The sequence below is a fragment of the Camelina sativa genome, chromosome 16, assembly GCF_030686135.1.
Source record: "Camelina sativa cultivar CO46 ecotype springtype chromosome 16, ASM3068613v1".
Lineage (NCBI taxonomy): Eukaryota > Viridiplantae > Streptophyta > Magnoliopsida > Brassicales > Brassicaceae > Camelina > Camelina sativa.
In genome coordinates, this window is record NC_141895.1 from 15,349,125 (window position 1) to 15,369,070 (window position 19,946).

Genomic DNA, 19,946 nt, shown 5'->3' on the forward strand with positions numbered 1-19,946 from the left:
GTTGTCACCCATGTTGACGGATTGAAACTTTCTGTTCTTACGGTTTGTTCTTTCTGCGGCTGACAAAGCAACTAGTTCTTCGGTGTTGTTTCTTTTTGTAGATCTTCTTTACATGCACCTGAAACACACGCAAAGAAGAAGCATAAAGACAAATCAGTAAGGTCTTAGTCTAGTAATTTCGCCAAAAACCAAAGGTAACAATTTGGTCCCCGGCAACGGCGCCAAAAACTTGATACACAGAGTTTTAAACCCTATTTTCCTACTGCAAGTGCACAGCAAAGAAGTAGTACTTAGGGGTCGAATCCCACGAAGACCAAGTTTTACTCTATGGTTCTATTGGTTCAATTTCAAGCTAAGACAATTCAAAGTTGGGTTTGTTTGGTAACAGTAACGCGATTAAAACGGTATAAAAAGGCAATAAGCAAAACACTAGATCAGAGGTTATTCTCGGGAATTTCAGAGATAGCAATTAAACAACTATTCAGGGCATAGATTAAGTACCAGTCTAGAACTCAAAAATAAATATAAACTGATCCATTGTCGTGGTATCAATAACTCTATCTGATCGATTCTGTGCGGAAACACGGAGCACGTGCTCAGACATCCAAAGCACATGTTCGGCGGTCCATAAACCCTAAACTGTCGTTTGAGCCCAGAATCGCAGACAAGCATTAAAGAACAGGAATGATAAGTTCACAAATCACCTACACATCAACTTTCGCAGGTCTAGGATAATTTGCCCACTAATGTCTTTTCTAGCAACCTATTACACTTTTGATGAATAGATAAACCTAGAATCATAGATTGGGTGATCAAATCAACCTAAGCATTAAGTCTAACAATAGTGAAGACAATCGATTATATAAAGCCCTATTTGTGTTCTGTTGCTAACCCATGAAACCCCTTTTGAAACCCCTAATCTAGCAAAGAAAACTACTCAGACATAGAGAAATGAATAACCAACATAGATGAGAAATTCAATAGCATGAAAATATAAAAATCACAAGGGTTCAGAATATGCTTCACGAGGTAGCCGCCCTTCTCCCTCTCACAAAAGCGTCGCTAAAAAACCAAAAGAAAAAGGTATATCCATCTCTCCTAAAAACCCTAGGTTAAATAGCATACAAGTAGAGAAAAATAAGGAAAGATTCCAAATTCAAATCTCCCTATTAAAAAGCGATCTCAGCCCTCTTTCTCTCACAAAGGATCGCCTAAAATAAGGGGAATTAGGCAGGGAATCGGCGCCTAGATGCTTGCCACGTGTCGTCATGAAACCGTAGAGTTGGGAGCATGTGCTCGGAAATCGGGAGCATGTGCTCCTGGGTCTAAAATCAGCTTTTCTGCTCCAATTCAACTCATTTCTGCTCCGATTGCTCCTGCTGTTCCAATCCTTGCTTTTAGCTTCCTAGCCTCTCATTATAACCTGAAAAGGACTCAAACAACTACAAAACTATCAAATAAACGGGGTCAAAGTGAGTCAAAACCGTAACATATCAAAAGATCATGAGACAGACAAGGTCGAAGGCGGAGAAGGAGAACCTGGATGTACATGCTCTCTTACGCTCGTTCCTCTTCGCTGAGCACCTGATCTTTGCCCATCAATGGCTCCTCTGTTGATGATTGCAATGTCAGTCACGTTGTTGGCCACAACCACCTACCAATCCGACAAAGTCTCCACCGAATGATAATCCTCGATCCTGGATGTACATGCCCATCGAGAATCATAATGTCCTCCATCACATCGAGAATGACGCTAGATCGGAGATGGAGCTTGGCGGTCATATAAGTGTCGGAAGGTAAAACAACGCGGCAGATGGAAGAAGACCGTATTCTCTCTCAGTTTCAGGTTATGATTCATCTCGACTTCAGATTCGATCGGGTTCGTCGGATTCATGATTGGGTTCACCGGATTCATATTTCTTTGGTTCTTTTTCGCCGTATTCTCTCTCGGCGGAGGAACATCGAGTTTACGTTCTCACAATTTTAACAACTTATTTCTTTTTTAATCCCCTTAATTTTATTATTAATGTTATACAAGTTTGTGCTAATTTTGTCACAATTAATGATGTATGATAAGTTTGGAAGAAAAACTTAAATTAGTGATATTATTGAGAATTTCCCATAACGAAATACATTTTAGAGAGTGACCTTTGTGTTAGTATTTTCAAAGAATGTCATTAATTTAAATAATAAATTAGGAAATTCATTAAGGATAAATATGGAATAAATAAATGCTTATATATATATATATATATATATGTATCCAACCATCTCTTATAATTAATTCTTTACATATATCCAAACATAGTCATATATTTTATCATTAATCAAAAAATTAAATTATCCATAGAATGTTTCATTATTATTATTTTTATTTTTTTGACAACAAAAGATCAGCTCAAACGAGCCAATACGATGGAAAATTGTTTACAAATAAAACATGCTGCGGAGATAGACGCCATCTGCGTGCTAAGGAATCCGCACGAACATTTGCAGTACGAGACACAAAAGATAAAGAGAAAGAAGAAAACTCTTCCCTTTCAATCCTTATGTCGTCAAGATATGTTGAAAAAGTCGGCCATTCTTGAGGAGAAGACACCATCTTCACCAAATCCGAGCAGTCGGTAAAAAACACCACCTCCCGGTAATCATGCCCGATCATGTACCGCATAGCCCAGATGAAAGTTTCTACTTCTGCATGTAATGGAGACAAACTACGCCGGAAGTTGGTGGCTCCCTTGATTGGAGATCCTTGAGAACCATCCACAAAACACCGATAACCTGAAAAAACCTGAGGAAGAGTAACCGAATTCCCCCTAATCCGAGAAGGTATAGCGAAAGAAGGTATATGTACCTCCTCACCCTCAGCTTCCGCTTGAGCTTGCTGCCATGTCATTGCCTCCTGTTCCGCAATCCGAACAACCTCATCGGGCGGTTCTACCTGTTTCATTAATTAATAGTATAAATATTTAGAAGATTTTGTTGAGATTTAAAATGATGATGTTTCTCATCTTCGTTTGTTTTTTTTAATTTTTTTGAGTCAACATATATATAAAGTTAACAGAAAACTAATATGTACTTCTGCATATGATATTATTTGAAGTTTTAAGAATGGACTTGTATTACTCAATCAATGAATGAAAATGTGTGTGTTCGATCTTACGTTGCATGGAATCAGAAGCGAATGCGTGGAAGCGGATACGTTTGGAAACGCGAAAACGAATTTTATGAAAAATATTGGAATCAGGTATCTTTTGGAAGCGTATAAATATATATATATATATATATATATGGTTAATAATGATGATATATTGTTTAAAATATAATTAGAATCAAAATTATAATAAAAAAAAGATCTTACGACTAAAAAAAATAACTTTAAAGGTTATGCTAACTTTAAAAATTTAAGTTAGTATGAGAATTAGGTGTTCAAAAATTATTGTATTTTTGATATAAAAAAGAAAACACAAAATAAGAAACGTAAAAAGAAAAAAAAAACTAAATTGGTAAAAAAAAACAAATGGGCCTCGCTCGAGCCCAAGAAGTAATAAAAGACATTAAAAAATCTGAAGGCACGTGGAGGAAGAGTTAATCATCTTTTTTCCTTTGGATTTGGTTTATGACACAACCCCAACGACGAAGAAACCAATTACGATTCCGATTTATAATCAATCACGCTTCCATCACAGAATCGAACGATTCTAAAACGTTTCCATCGTCTTTTCTAGGAATCGCGCTTCCCTTGCGATTCCCAGCGATTCTGACCGCTTCTGCTTCTGATTCCGATTCCGGAGCGAGAATCAGAGCTTCACCGGCAATTCCGTGCAACGTAGTTTTTAACAACCAATTTTTTCTGAATTAGGGAATTAAAATTTCTCTTATCAACTGCGCAATTTTGTCGATTTGGCCTATGTCTTAGTATATTTGTTCTGAGATGCGACATTGAATCCAAAACAAATATATAGAGATTAGAATTGGGCCATGCATATTTGTCGATTTAGTCTTTGTCTGTAGCATATTTATTGTATATCAGAATTGGGCCATGCATTAAGTTGGGAAAGCATGAGTTGAAGGGCTTTTTGGTACTAAAGGTTCGTAACCGGCTGACTAGTAACTTCTTTGATATATTAAAGGTGCAAATGGTTGTATGGTTGAAGAGATTGAACAGGTTGAAATAAATTATTCAACCAATTTTCACCATTTGCATTCAAAAGGTTGAAGAGCTTGGAAAAAAGTATACAGCTTTCCCGTTGAACTGAAAAAAATGAAAAAATAAACTAATCCTATAGCAAAAATGTTCAATCTGTTCAACCACTATTTTGGAGATGAATGAGTTGAATACTATTCAACCCAATTTTGTTCAACCCATTTTTTCAATATCAGACAACCATTTGCAGCCTAAGTTTGATGTATTATTATTATTCCTTTCAAATAGATAAAAAGTCTAACCTACTATTTAAATTAAAATTAATAAATAAATTTTATATTACTTAAAATAAGTAGCTAAGATATATATTTCATAATGTTGTATCATGGTCTCGTATGTTATCTTTTTAATTATCTTTTTAAGTTTAATTTTGTACATACGTATCTTTTCTGGTTCCTAGTTTTTTTTTTCATATATACTACTAGGTAACAACCCGCAATATGTGCGGGATAAATCGATTTAAAGAAAATTATTATAAGTAAAACTATTTACATATTTATGTTTTTTATATATTGGGTTAAACATAATATGTAACTAAAGTTTTTTATTTATTATTCAAAACTGCAATTTTTCGTGTAAAAGGTACATTTCACCCGTGAAATTTTTGAATTGGTAAGATGTTTTATGGTAGAGAAAATACTTATAAAATGTTATTATTTATTGCAACATGTCTTTTGTGTGGTTTAAAAATCAAACTCATATCTTCTTATGTTTTATTTTGTAATCATAACAATTTTGTATGTTTCTTCTTATGTAACATAACAACATATACTATATTACTTGGTAGTTTAATTATTTAATTTTATTATATGTTAGTAACAATCGGATTCTAAACTAAAAATTTTGAAGATAATCTAACTTATTGATTCAATTTTTCTTTATCAGGCTATTTAAATATTTTGAGTTAGTCGGTTTGTTAATATTTTCTATAAATGACCGGTTATTACCACAAAAAAAGTTATGAAAAAACTAATGAAAGTCCAAAATCAACATATTCGTGTAATAATACATTTCACCCGTGAAATATGTGAGTGTTGTAAAGAAAATATTAACAAAATGTTACAATTTATGGCAATAAATATTTTGTGTGCTTTCAAAATCAAATTTATATTTATGGTTTATCGAGTAACTATAACAATTTTGCATAATGTAATAGCTACTCATTTCAAAAATATTATATTTTTTTGGGTACTAAGTTTATTTATAACGATAAGAGTTATTTTATCATTCCTTTTTAATAGCACATAGAGGAATATACAAGTAGAACATATATTCCTATTAGGTTATCAATATTTCCATTTTTTAACTAATAATGACACTAAATGTTGAAATTAATTAGTTTACATACTTTATATATATATATATATAAATAATCACACATCATAATATCCTCTAATTTGTTGTCATTTTTATATTTATTTATAAATATATAAAAATATATATTTATTGGGAATCAATTTTCTTTTAATGAGTTGGAGATAATTCAGGGATAATATACTTCTTTCTATAATCAATTATAATAACTATTAAAGGTTTGTTATTTAAATTATTATGGTTATAATACTAACATAAAAATTATATTTTGTTTTTATATGATTATGTTAATAAGTTATATGTTTAATAAGTTATATCTTTTTTTTTTATTAACTTTATATTAATTGATATTTTTATAGCCTTTTTAGAATATTTTACATATAATGATTCTAGGAAATCAATATAACTTTGACTTGTATATTTATAAGTAAATTTTAGTGAAATTTTGCCTTAAAATAGTATGTAATTATTTAATTAGTATTTGATATTTAAATTTGTGTGAAAATGATGACATATTTAACTATTATTCAGTTAATTGGTTTTATTAAAATATAATGGCATTTTTATGTAATTAAGTAGTAAATTTAAGAGTATTTTGCTAAACTTGCACAAAGCTTTCTAGCGGCGACACATCAACTTTTTTAAGAATGTGCTTCTCTATTAATATATAGGGGATTAATCGTATAGAGAAATCTTAGTCACTGTGTGCAAATTATTACGGTACTCTTTAAACATGTTATCCTGTAGTGGAGAAGTTCAATGTTCCTATATGAAAAACAGAAGAATATTTTAAATTATGAATAAAGAGTTCAAAGCTTTTTCAGATCTGCGGTGAAGAAACATACTCCAAATATAAAGACTAATCCATCATATTCCCCTATTATGTCATATATGTTATGCATGAAATGGAAAAGAAATATAGAGACCAGCTAACTAGCTAAGTGCTATGAACCTTTTTTCTAGTCCAAATCAGTAGCAGTAACATAACAGACAACTAACTTAGCAAACACGATACCAAAAACATGAAATGTGGATATCAAACATGCACGTCATTTCCTTATGCCCTTCACGTGTATATATATACAGATTTGCTTACATACTCACCTTATTAATAAAACTTCCAAAGATTTGTGAAGCCACGATATATACCCTCTTCCTCGACGACCCCTTTACTTATAAATTTTTTGATAACTTGGTTAGATTCTTCTAATATTTATCTTTGGAACATGGAGGGTTCTTCAAATGGGTTGAGAAAAGGTACATGGACTGCTGACGAAGATAGTCTCTTGAGGCAATGTATTGATAAGTATGGAGAAGGCAAATGGCATCATGTTCCTTTAAGAGCTGGTATATATGTAATATATAACATTTATCTATAGTGATTTCCTACTTTATTCTTATCTGCCTCCAATTACTTAACAGGTTGAAAAAATAATATATCTGTTAACAAGTGTGTGCACTTTAATTCTTCTGATAATATATCTAGATATCACATAATGAAAAATATTTTTTGTTGGCAAGATAAATGGTGAACTTAATCACTTAACAAAATGTATTTAAAACTGGAGAAGTTGTTGGTAAACCCTCTCGTTTGTTTGTTTTTTAGTAAATTAGCTAAAAGGTTAAGTATATGTGCATGTATCCATATGTGTGTAAAGGCCGTATGGTTTATGTCGATCCTGTGGCTGTTCATAGATGCTTCGTGATAACTGATAAAATAAAGGTTCCATAGGGTTAAACCGATGCGGGAAGGGTTGTAGACTAAGATGGTTGAACTACTTGAAGCCAAGTATTAAACGAGGAAAATTTAACTCAGACGAAGTTGATCTTCTCATTCGCCTTCATAGGCTTCTAGGAAACAGGTTTAAATCGTTCAGACACAAATTCATAGTATTTACATGATGTATATGATCCAGTACTAAGTCATTTTACAAACTGTTCAAATGCATGATTAGGTGGTCACTCATCGCCGGTAGGTTGCCTGGTCGAACAGCTAATAATGTCAAGAATTACTGGAACACTAATTTCTCGTGTTGTAAGAGCAAAACGAGAAAGAGAGAAAATACTTCTTCAGCTACTCCTCCGATCCAAAGAATCAATGTTATAAAGCCTCTACCTCAATCCTACAACGACTGCAGCCGGCTCTACTGGCAGCCAGAAGTTGGCTTTGGCAAAGCAAGCAACAAAGATGGTAGTATCACATGTAACAAATATAACCAGAAAAATGAGTCTGTGAACAGTCTTAAGGTTTGTAAGATTTGCAGTAAAGAAAAACTCTCCAAAAGTGTGTAAAATGAAAGAAAAAAAGAAAGAGAAAATAAGCTATTTTCTCTATACTGTTTTATGTCTTGTGCATGAATTTGCTCTCTCTGTTATAATTATGGAATCTCTCTCTCTCTCTCTCTCTCTCTCTCTCTCTCTCTCTCTCTCTCTCTCTCTCTCTCTCTCTCTCTCTCTCTCTCTTGTAAGCCATCATCAGCCACCAATCATTAATCTTCCTATCTCCTAATTTTGCTAGGAGACTTGCTGGTCGCTAGATTCCACGAAACCTTTTCTCTAACAGTGACCATAAAATGTTACTGAGCAAATAAAGCACGACAGGTAAATCATGAAAATGTGGATATCAAACATGCACGTCACTTCCCTATCTCTTCAAAAATCCATTGTGGATATCATAGCTCTTCTCTAGCTATGTGTATATATAATTTTGCTCGGACACTCACATTCTCTACAACTTTTGCATGGATTTTTGAAGCCACAATATAAACCCTTCCTCCTCGATATATACTTCTAATATATTTTTGTTTTTCCATGGAGGCTGTGTCCAATGGGTTGAGAAAAGGTGCATGGACTGGTGAAGAAGATAATCTCTTGAGGCAGTGTATTGATAAGTATGGAGAAGGCAAATGGCACCAAGTTCCTTTAAGAGCTGGTATGTTACACACATATATATATATACATAATCACTCCGAATATTCTATTTCTCTATCTAACATGAATTCGGCAAATTAATTAATAACCTATTGCACAAATCACTATTTTCCTTTTTGCTTTAAAAAACAATTCATTGTTTAATATTGGACCTAAACGAAGATTTTAAGTTTAAAATTGAAGACCAAAAGCTATATTGCCAGCCTCATCTGGTAAAAAAACAATACAATATTTACATTGCTGCGCATAGATAGATTCTTCATGATATTATACTGCACAGTTTTTGTTTCGCAGGGCTAAATCGATGCAGGAAGAGTTGTAGACTAAGATGGTTGAACTATTTGAAGCCAAGTATCAAGAGAGGAAAACTTAGTTCTGATGAAGTTGATCTTCTTATTCGCCTCCATAGGCTTTTAGGAAATAGGTAGATACTGATTACTCTAGTTTTTATTTCAGAACACACAAGTTCAACACTAATAACTCATATGTATGTTATTTTACTATGCTTAGATGGTCCCTGATTGCGGGTCGATTGCCTGGTCGTACCGCAAATGACGTTAAGAATTACTGGAACACCCATTTGAGTAAGAATCATGAACCCTGTAAGCCCAAAATGAAAAAGAAAATCATTACTTTCCCTCCTACCACATCAGCCCAAAAGATCGAAGTTTTAAAGCCTCGACCTCGATCCTTCTCCTCAAAGAGTGGCTTTAGCTATCTCAATTGCTTTCCAAAAGTTGATGTTATTCCTCCATGCTCTGGACTCAAGAACAATAATGTTTGTGGAAGTAGTATCACATGTGGCAAAGAAGAGAAGAATTATGAGTCTGTCTATAATCTATTGGATGGAAAAAATATATGGTTGGAGAGTTTATTAGAAGAGAGCCAAGAGGTAGATGCACTGGGTCCAGAAGCTACGACAACAGAAACTGGGGCCACTTTGGCGTTTGACGTTGAACAACTTTGGAATTTGTTCGATGAAGAAACTGCGGAACTTGATTAGTGTTTCTTTCCGGCTGTTCGCATTTGTTTTCCTGGTGTGTATATTGAATGTTTTTTTGTAGTATCTATGTATTTTTATGTTTGTATTTTTCAAAAATAAAAAGTTATATTCTGGAATTAGAAGAATATTTTTATAAGGGCAATTGTCATAAATACCACTAAAATAAATTTTTATTTCACAAATACCACGATTTAGTTTTTTTCCCAAAAATACCACTAAAATGTATTTTTTTTCCATAATTGAACTAAAATTCTAATACTAAAAACTAATTAATAAATTCTAAATATTAAACCCTACCCCTAAAAACTATACCCTAAAACTAAATGTGTCAACCCAAACCTAAAAAAAAATTTACATCCTTAAAAATCAATTTTTTGTGTTTGTGGTAATTTAGGGATAAAAAACTTTTGTGGTATTTTTGGAAAAAAAAATTTTAGTGGAATTTAAAGAAATTTATCCTTTTTAATGTGTTATACTGTAGAAATATAAATAAAATTTACATTGTTTGTTACACTTACACTATAACTCAACATGACTTAAAGCATAAATTAATATGTCACAAGTAGAAGAAAATTTAAGGAAAAATGGCTTTTAAGGAGATATCCAAAACGTCGTCGTTTTAGTAGTAGAAATGAAGATAAAATCATTGCTTCCAACAAGGCTTAAACCTAGTAACTTGTTGAACAATAATGAACAAAGACTTCATACATGGTATTTGGTCTTCTTCTCCCTTTTCTATTTCCATGGCTGATATATTTTTCTCACTTTGATTTACAGATCCCGAAATGAATAAACCTAAGATTAAAATGAAGATGGAAGCGGAGGGTGGAAATGAATTAGGGCTTCTAAATCCATATTTTCAAGCTTGTGTTTTTTTTTTACAAATTTGGTTTCATATTTGGGATGAAAATAATTCCCAAAATCACTGGATGATTTCTTTTCTAAATAGTATTTGAATGTTTCAAATCCTTATTAGTTCCAGAGAAAATTCAATTACAATACATTGGCTAATATATTTAATGTCATTGTATGATATTGAGTAATTCAAATACCCAAAATATATCTCAGCGAGCGGAATTGCAACACACACGTTGGCCTAAATGTATCAGTTTGGCCATGGAAAGAGAGGAGGAGGAGAAGATCGAAGAAGAAGAAGAGAGACCGTAGGTGATATATTTGTTTTTTGTTCGCTAAATTTCAATAATTTGATGTGTCCTAATGGTTAAGTACTCTACTAAAACGATTAAAACCATTTAAACACAAAATCATAAATCCGGATATGAAATTTAAATATTTTAAAAGTCTATGTATGTTTCAGTACAGTCAATATAGTTTGATGTATGAATGGAATATATTGTAATTGTCCACGTCTAAAAAAAAACTGTTTTCCGAAAGTTTAAACCCGAGAAAATATCACATGATTAATGTGAGTTTCATTTGCATTAGCCTGTAACGCATGTCCTCTGTTTTTTTGCATCTTAGTTTGGTTTTGAACAATACTTGGGTTTTGCATCTTAGTTTGGTTTTTATGTGTTATATGCTTAGGGTTTTGACTATAAGCTCGCGCAGTGTAAAAAACTCTTGCTCTGTCCATAGTCAACTATAAATTGAGTGTCTTCCAAAACGACTAAAGTAGGTTAAGAAAATTTGATTATGTAAGAGTAGTTTCTTGACATTTAAACCCTTCTGATACTTTGTCTACAAATTCTCAATTTATATAATCAAGCTCTTAAGCTAAAACCTCCCTTTAAATCTGATTTAATACTTTTAATACTACTCCTCTTTTAATACCAACTAACCAAGAATAACGCCTCCTCTTTGAATCTTGTGGGGGTTATTGGTTTGAGATTTGAATAGAGTTTTAAAGATGTTAAATGTTATGTAGAATATGTTGTTATTAGATCAAGATTTTGTTAAACTCTGTTAAAGTTTAGTGTTATTAGTTTGTGATTTGTAAAAAGTCATTTAAAATCTTAACAAATTTGGGTTATTGGATTCAGACTTTTATAAAGTCATTAAGTTTTTTGTTATTTAATTAAAACAAACGAATCTAGGATTGTTAATGAGTTTAATTATTATGTGATTGGTTCATGATTTTAGGCACTTTCTTTACAAAATAAATTCATGGAAAATATCATAAAAATATAAGGATAGTTTGGAAAACTTTATAATATTTTTGAAAAACTAATCAATAAAACTCTCTAGCAATCTTTAACAATTTTTCACTTATTTACTTTTAATAATTTGGTTGAATTCTTCAAAAAATTTTATAAATCTCAAACCAATAATTGAAACCTTCTTAAATGTTATAAAGAGCTAAGTAAATGTTACGGGAAAATTGTTTTCAAAGCAGGTTAGGGCTAACAAACGTTACAGATTAAACGACCGGTTATGAAATATTGTGTAAAGTATATATGTTTCAAAACTCTATGAAACTTACGATTCAAAATCTTTTTTATGATTTTATATAAGAACTAAGAAATTAGCGCAAATCAATAATTTTGAACTCACAAACAATTTATATAAGATCTATATACGGAAATTTAATTTGTAATTAATAATCTTTCTTGGGTTAAGCTATAAATGCATGGGATACCAACAAAAAAAAATTGAGTGACTTTGACATATTTGTATTTTTGACTTTTTGGTTCATGGCTCCTCTTAAATGAACCTCTTGTCGTTATTATAAGTTTTGGAGTTTGGACCATCGATTTTTGTCAATGTCATGTATTAATTTTGACAGGGCAAACTTGTTCTAATCGTACATGTTAAAATTGAATTATTTATTAGTTTTTTTTTGTTAATATGTGCGTAATACGTGAATATTATTAACAACTCATGGGTCGTTTTGCCACTACGGTCCAACTGGAGAACCGACAATTTACTTGATTGCCCTATAATGAAAGCAGTGGCGGAACGAGAGAAAAATTTTAGAGGGATCCAAATTTCTTTTTTTTTTTTAAATAGAAATTTAGTCTCAATTGAGGTTAAATCAAAATGCAAAATTTGTAAATGGTTTATAACTAAAAATATCCCATACTCCCTTAATTACTACATGTGCGCCTGAATGAAAGGTTACACATTTACACATTTTTGTAAATGGATCCCACCAAATTCCAACATGTTCAATGTCCTAAACTCAGCACTATTTGGATTTATACAAACTAAGAAGTGACTGCAATATTTATTATATTACCTTATCTTTCACTAAATGAATGAGGTAAAAGAAGTTTAATTTGTTCATAACATGTTATTGTTCTTTTGTACATGTCTTTTACCATCAAAGTTAGAGTGTAGGGTTTATTTTTATTAGAGTGTTATGCTAAATTAGTCCACACAACAAACTAATATACTAAACGTATTCGTTGCCATACTTGTTTTTGGAAAGACATGATCATTTTATTTCCTTAAAAGGGACATGATCATTTTGAGAATACAAGTTAAATCACTTATGAGAAGGAAAGCTTATGTCTACAAATTACAAGAAAATTAAGAAACAAAAAAGCGAAGCAGACCAAGAGGTTTATTTCGTTAAACTAAGAGGTTTACTTAATTACTTCCTTAAACTAACTATACACTGAATTATAGATACATTGATAAATGACAGTTGAACTATTTTCGTTCATTGTTAGGTTTAGGTAGGGCATGTTGAAAGCAAACAATCGTATATGCGTGGTCCACAGTAAGATATTTTAAACGCCCAGACTAGTTTTTGTTGAAAACAATTAATATACGAAAAAGACTTCGATCTAGATGTAAAAGATAAATATATTATTCATCAAGTCGATTGTTTTTATTGAAATTATACAAAATGACTGTAGTTGTATTCTCACAAAATTTTAATTTTTGATTTAAAGTACTTTTAACTGTATTTTTTGTGTGTGTGTAAAACAATAGATTATATTTACTCTATATCTTTGATATAACCAGATAATTTATAAACCAATTAAAACCTTTAATAGCAGGCTACCTGAGGTCCTGAAGCACAATTGCTTCTTTGGGAGAAGATGCCACAGTCAAATTGTAAAACTTAACTGCCAGTCAGATAGCACACTAACCTACCAACAATATTGCATGTATAATTGTGTAACTAAAGCTACCATTCAAGTTTAGGAGTTTGAACTAACCTACCAGTCGTAAGGATAAAGGTAAAAGACAAACACACTAGAGATATTTTTCATATACACATTTTGTTTCCTCACTAATGAGTGGTTAGAATGACAATTGTACCTTCATTTAGTCAATTTTATCAAACATAATCATAACTTGTTGAGAATATGATTTAGAATTAGTCGTGCAAACCTTCCAACTCAACCAAAAAGTTGAAACTTATTCAAAATCCCTTTTTTGTGAAATAATTTTGAGTCAAAGAAAAGTATGCTACCACAAGAAAACGGACTTTTGGAAAATTTTCTTAATATCATATCAGTGTCGTAATTCATCTTATATTTCCATATTGTTTGGTTACAAAAAAAATATCTGAAACAGTCAATAAGAGTAAATTCGATTTCTATAATGTAAAATAAATCCAAAGTGTGAGTATTGGAAGACAAATTGGAGACTTTATATGAAAATGACGTTCCTTCCCTTTTCAGCTTTGTCAATATACGAAAAAACAATCTTTCAGTATCTATTTGTCAATTGTCATCAACTGTGCGATTCTTATCATCAACTCTCGTTGATTCTACCTTTTTATTTATATTTATTTAAAAATTTATTTACAAAGTTAATGAATAACAAATAAAATGCATAGTTCGCTAACCCATCAGCCAGACGATAAGCCTTCTTATACACATGTGTAACCCGGACTAGCCAGTCTCCTACAATAATGCTATGGCATAAATGTATCAGGAACGATATCATATGAGCATCATTTATCCATGAACGAATAAAATCTACCACCAACTGTGAATCCACCTCCAACTCAACCCGTCTCAGTCCACACTCCCATGCTATGGCCAGCCCATAGTAAACTCCACACAACTCCGTCATCGGAGAGGAATAGAGTCTGATATTCAATGTAAACCCGCATAACTAGTTTCCCCTCTCATCCTGAATGACTCCTCTAACCATAGCCGGTCCCGGATTCCTCTGAGGAGCACCATCCGTCAGGAACCACCCCACACTCGGTTTTTAACAACCAATCAACTGTTCCACATAAGCTGTAGAATTTGTAACGAGAGCGGATGAACATCACTTATTCCTGATCAAATAAAATCTACCACCAACTATGACTCCACCTCCAATTCAACATGTCTCCATCCACACTCCCATGCTACGGTCAACCCATAGTACACTCCCCACAACTCCGCCATCAAAGAGGAACAGACTTTGGTATTCAATGCAAACCCGCATACCTAGTTTCCCCTCTCACCCAGAATGAATCTTCTAGCCGTATTCGGTCCCAAATTCTCATGAAAAACACCATCCGTCATGACCTTAAACCAGCCCACAGTTGGTTTTTTCCAACCAATCTATTTTTCCATGAAGCTATAGAATTTGCAATGAGATGGTGAGCTTTCGTTTCCTCCAAAGATAGCTCTCTCAAAAGTCTCATTCTATCTCAACAAGTCATGTGCTCACCAAACACATTCTCACACCTCCATTTAATTTACACACCCACCAAGATGCAATACTAAAAAGAGTTGACCAGGACGCTCCCCGTCACTCCTTGCACTCTTGCAAATTATCAAAGAACCATTCAAACAATGACTTGGTAAAAACGCTAGCCGCTTACTTTGTGGTACCAGCTGCAACCAAAGCCCATGCATTGTTGGGCAATCCCGCAACATATATATAATCATCTCTATAGCTCCGTTACACACTGGGCAGACCTCACTCTCCCCCATATGTCATCGTAAACGCTCTACATTGGTCATGATAACCTGGTGGCTAACTAGCCATAAAAAAAAACGAACTCTTTCTAGCGCTACCACTATCTAAACTCCACTGTAAAATTGTGCCATACACAGCCTAGGTAAGTGATCTTGCGTAAGCAAAGATTACGTGGAACTCACCGTGAACCCCCCATTCGTGTTCCCCACCCAAGATAAAGTATCCTTCTTCCGCAGTATGTGCTTAAGCACAACCGCATATAATTGCAAACTTGTACTAGCCTGAATATAATGCTCCAGTTTTGAAATATCCCAACCCAAGCCCTCAACCTAATACTTCTCCGCCCTCTTATGCAACTCCTCCTGGGGTACCAAAATCACTGACCGCTGTAACAATGTTTCCGTCCCCAGCCATCTATCCGTATTGAACCTAATTGATCGACCATCGCCATGAACCCAGCCTAATCCCAGCAAAATAACATCCCGTAACCCCACTCCCACAGTTTGCTAAGTAGAAGACCAATTACTCTTCGGGAATAACCTAAGAACCATCATCAACCTCTCCCACTCAATCCTTACAACGCAAAACACGTGCCCACAGGCTTGTGTGATCGTGTAAAAGCCGCCACCCCCACTTTCTCCAGTAGAGATTTATTCATCTCACGTGAACCCCGTAACCCCAAACCAACCACAGCTCGCGGTTTACACAATCTTTTCCACACAAGCAGATGTTGTTTCTTTTTCTCCGCCGTACTTCTCCACATAAACGATCTCAGCATTTTATCCAGGCTCTTTAATATCAACAGATGAAGTACAATGGATCTCATACAGTGAATAAGAATCAAAGAAAGAACCACTCTGGTCAACATGACCCTCCTAACCAAACTTAGAGTCCTACTTTTCTAACCTTCCAAGCGAGATGACACTCACTTCAAACCTTCCCGTAAGTCATTTTATTGATTATTTTGTGCAAGATAGGGATGCTTAAATATTTCCACATATCTCTTGTACAGCAAATACCACTTGCCGCACTAATCAATCCCTCCATATCCTGACTAACATTACTTGAACAAAATATTTTTGATTTTTTCTCAAGCGTACATTATGTCTCGAAGCAAGAAAAAATGTCTCCAAAACCTTTCGAATCACTCTCACTTTAGCAACAAATGCATCTGCAAACAATATAAGGTCATCAGCAAAGCAAATATGTGACAAGTTAAGCCCTCCCCTTAAAAGGCAAATGGTATTCCAATCCCTTCTTCCTACTGCAGCCTCAATGAGATGACATAGTCTCTTAATGCACATAACAAACAAATAAAGAGATAACAGATCCCCTTGCCTCAAACCTCGTGAGGGCTGAAAAGATTCCCTCTTCTCCCCATTCCACAACAAGCTCATACTCGAATTAGAAACACATTCGATAATATATGCAACCTCTAACTTTTCCTTCAAGAAATCTCATGTTATGCGACCTTATGCTTTCTCTAGTTCCAACTTTAACAACATCCAACCCTTCCTTCTGTTTTTCCTTCGCATAGAGTGCACCGCCTCCAGAACCACGACCACATTATTGATTCTTAGGCTTCTCGGGATGAAAGTAGCTTGGGTTGGACAAATAAGCTTCGGAATAACATTCTTAAGCCTTATCACCATCATCTTTATTATCACCTTGATAGAACGCTACACAAACTCACAGATCTGAATTGTGTGATCCGCTCCAGCGTTGAAAACTACACATCAAAATCGCCAAAAATAGTTTGTTCCTTGTCAAGTATTATACCAATTCGACCTCAACCAATTTTTGTAACTGTGTATTTAGCCGAATCCCGGCTCGTATATCAACGAGACTCTTCCTATTTACCTTTGATCCCATAAATTATTTGTTATAGATTCATACATCAAGTATTAGGTTACTTACTTACAACTTCCGTCGGCTTCTATATTATGTCGTGCGTTGTTTCTTGGTCAATCCTTTTGCTTTTCTCGTTTGGGTTATGGACTTAGGTTACATCATATGTGCTTAAGGTTTTTATTGTCAGCTCGAACGTCTTCTGTGTGTAAGGTTTTAATATTACCGCGTATATGTATTGTTGTAAATCGATACAAAAACTTTAGATTCAATCAAGTATTGATTAATGGATCTGACACAAGCTTTAAACACGGAAATAGAGAGAACACATAAACAGAGAACACAGAGATTTGGTAACCCAGTTCACTGCATCAGCAGCTACGTCTGGGGAGGAAACATAGTCCTCCACATCCATTATAGATCAAGAGTTACATATGTGTTATGGTTACAACATACCTCTCACACTCGTCTAACATCCTAGATCGAGTCTCACAAGAACAACATATGAAAGAAGAATAACAAGAGATTGGGCCTAAATACACCGAGAATCTACATCTCTCTCTAGCTCTGTTCACCTCTTCAGAACCGCCTGAACTAGGGTTCGGCGCAACTCCGTTTTGCTCTCTCTCTCTCTCTCATCTGGTTGACCTTATGTATTTATACCTAATACATAGTCGGTTCTGTATGGGCTTCAGACCAATATCTGGCCCAGTTTCTGACAGACCAAACAGGCCCACATTAAACAAACATATACAAGCTTCTGATCCACTACAGATTCCTGTTTCAAGTTGGATCACATCTCAACAATCTCCACCTTGATTCAAGCTTGAAACTTTGAAGAAACACGCCTCATAGAACCTTTGGAATCCAGCTCTAAACTTGGCTAAACAATCTTCATTAACCTGGAGAAGCCACACTCATACAACAAACATATCAGCAAAATCAACTCCTGAAATTTGCATCAACCATCAACAGATTATTCTGTGAATAACCACACAGACCCCTGAACCTTGACAATTCTTATGTCCATTACTTCAGAGATCTTCTCAGGGCTTCAACTGCCTTTTACTAAGGAGATTATTCAAACTCCACCTTATGATGCAAACATACAACTTACAACTTCTCAAGTAGTTGTCTTCAACTGGTCAACAAATGCAATTTGTCTCTCTTTCATTATCAGCCTTTCTATGACTTCATATCACTTGCAAATACTTTAAGCCTCGAGATAAAACATGTTTCCATGCGAGATGCACAACAGAATTTCCTGATACGAATTATAGAGACCATACTTCAGTACCAGAGATCACTCCATGATTGAATACCTTCGACACTACACAATCAATTATGTATCTTCAAATCAAACAGTCTTTCCTCTATGGTTCTAACTGACTCCACAGAGACTGTCCTAGTGACTGAATCAAAATCTTTTAATCTCTGCTTACTAACTCAGAAAATCCTTCTGAACCACATAGCAGAACTCTAGAATCAAATATGTTCCAAACATCTAAAAACAGTCTTCGATTCAACAGCAATTTGTATGACAACAATAGATTGAATCCCAAAATGCACCGCTGTTGTTTTCAACAGGTCACGCCGCCTAACTTCCTAAGGCTAGGAAAACTTTCGACACAAAACTTTATTCAATCCACCATACATAACAAATATTCGGCTAACAGTTTTGACAATCACCATCTTAGCTTACCTTTTTTCAATTCACACTGACCTCTGATACACTTCAAAATGTAGACAAACATCTCTTGAATGTGAATTCCCACACTCGGTTATAGCTTCATACAATCTTGATACATTTACAAACTCCCTTGACTGCTATTATTCAAGACTTTGTATACTTCTGCACTAGTCGCAAAATATACCAGAGCGAGATGCCTGATCTATTCTAAGAATAACCACATTATTCTTGATTAAACTAGCTTCTAACTAACATTATCAATCCAGTTTAAGCTACACAATCATATTGATTTCTATCATCAAATGTAAACTCCATCTTGATGACAACCAATCTGATCAGCTACCAATTATGAATGCAACCTCATGTTTTCTCTTGATCATCATGTCAAACCAATAATGATGGCCTACTATGCAAACTTTAAGACCTTGAGTCTTCCACGTCTGAATTTCACCATAACCATGTTATCTCATCACTTATGAAATTGAAGCCTTTAGTCTCCACATCACTGATTTTTTCCTTATCAGCTTTCACCATGAGTCGGTACTTGTCTTCACACAACTCATGTGTCGCATCAACTATATCCCGGGCTTGATCAGTCTCTGCAACATCCACAGAAACCTGAACAATGACTACACACTTACATGTTATTCCAACAGAACATCCATCTGTTCTTTCTGCTTCAGCACTCGTGTGCCACAGACTATCAAACAACAAACCTTGTAGTCTTGAGCCAATTTCTTTAGACTCTTTCAGCTCCTTGATGATCTCCTTTAACACCTGATCATCAACACTCTGAACCTTCCTTAGATTCACAAGAATCTAATTATTGACACAGATACTCACATCTTGCAATCAACTACACACTTTCTCAAATCTTAGTTAGACTTGAATTCCTCAAAGATCCTAACATGTCTTATTTCCAACAGATTAACCTGAAACTGTTTCATGCTCATCTGCAACTTCTTCTTTGATCTGAACCAGAAAACCTTATTGATACTCAAACAACCATTAACACACATAGGAACTCAAGCTTTTATGGCGTCCCATTGTAGCAGAATCCTATTCATATGGATTGTTCGAACTTCTGAAACTCGCACACAAGCTGCATCAGACCTTCA

The 19,946-nt window shown here is 34.1% G+C and overlaps 2 protein-coding genes across 3 annotated transcripts; both read left to right on the forward strand.

The window, feature by feature from the left end:
• Positions 1-6,747: 6,747 nt before the first annotated feature.
• LOC147925550 (transcription factor MYB114-like) lies at positions 6,748-7,841 on the forward strand. Its single transcript, XM_087489912.1, has 3 exons — positions 6,748-6,868; positions 7,254-7,383; positions 7,477-7,841. Exons 1-3 carry the CDS (start codon positions 6,748-6,750, stop codon positions 7,811-7,813), a joined length of 588 nt encoding a protein of 195 aa, XP_087346038.1. The 3' UTR covers positions 7,814-7,841.
• Positions 7,842-8,135: 294 nt separating this feature from the next.
• LOC104750419 (transcription factor MYB114-like) lies at positions 8,136-9,566 on the forward strand. Of its 2 annotated transcripts, none has more exons than XM_087490331.1 (3): positions 8,136-8,453; positions 8,733-8,876; positions 8,963-9,566. In XM_087490331.1, the coding sequence occupies exons 1-3, from the start codon at positions 8,428-8,430 to the stop codon at positions 9,453-9,455; spliced, it is 663 nt and encodes a 220-aa protein (XP_087346457.1). In that variant the 5' UTR covers positions 8,136-8,427; the 3' UTR covers positions 9,456-9,566. The 2 variants fall into 2 exon arrangements, with proteins under 2 accessions (XP_087346457.1, XP_010470513.2); XM_010472211.3 differs by having other exon boundaries at positions 8,140-8,453; positions 8,747-8,876.
• The last annotated feature ends 10,380 nt before the right edge of the window (positions 9,567-19,946 follow it).

Coding starts and splice junctions, on each gene's coding strand:
- LOC147925550 (XM_087489912.1), top strand. CDS start 6,748: ATGGAGGGTTCTTCAAATGGGTTGAGAAAAGGTACATGGACTGCTGAC. Junction 6,869..7,253: donor TCATGTTCCTTTAAGAGCTG/GTATATATGTAA, acceptor AAGGTTCCATAG/GGTTAAACCGATGCGGGAAG. Junction 7,384..7,476: donor CATAGGCTTCTAGGAAACAG/GTTTAAATCGTT, acceptor ATGCATGATTAG/GTGGTCACTCATCGCCGGTA.
- LOC104750419 (XM_010472211.3), top strand. CDS start 8,333: ATGGAGGCTGTGTCCAATGGGTTGAGAAAAGGTGCATGGACTGGTGAA. Junction 8,454..8,746: donor CCAAGTTCCTTTAAGAGCTG/GTATGTTACACA, acceptor TTTGTTTCGCAG/GGCTAAATCGATGCAGGAAG. Junction 8,877..8,962: donor CATAGGCTTTTAGGAAATAG/GTAGATACTGAT, acceptor TACTATGCTTAG/ATGGTCCCTGATTGCGGGTC.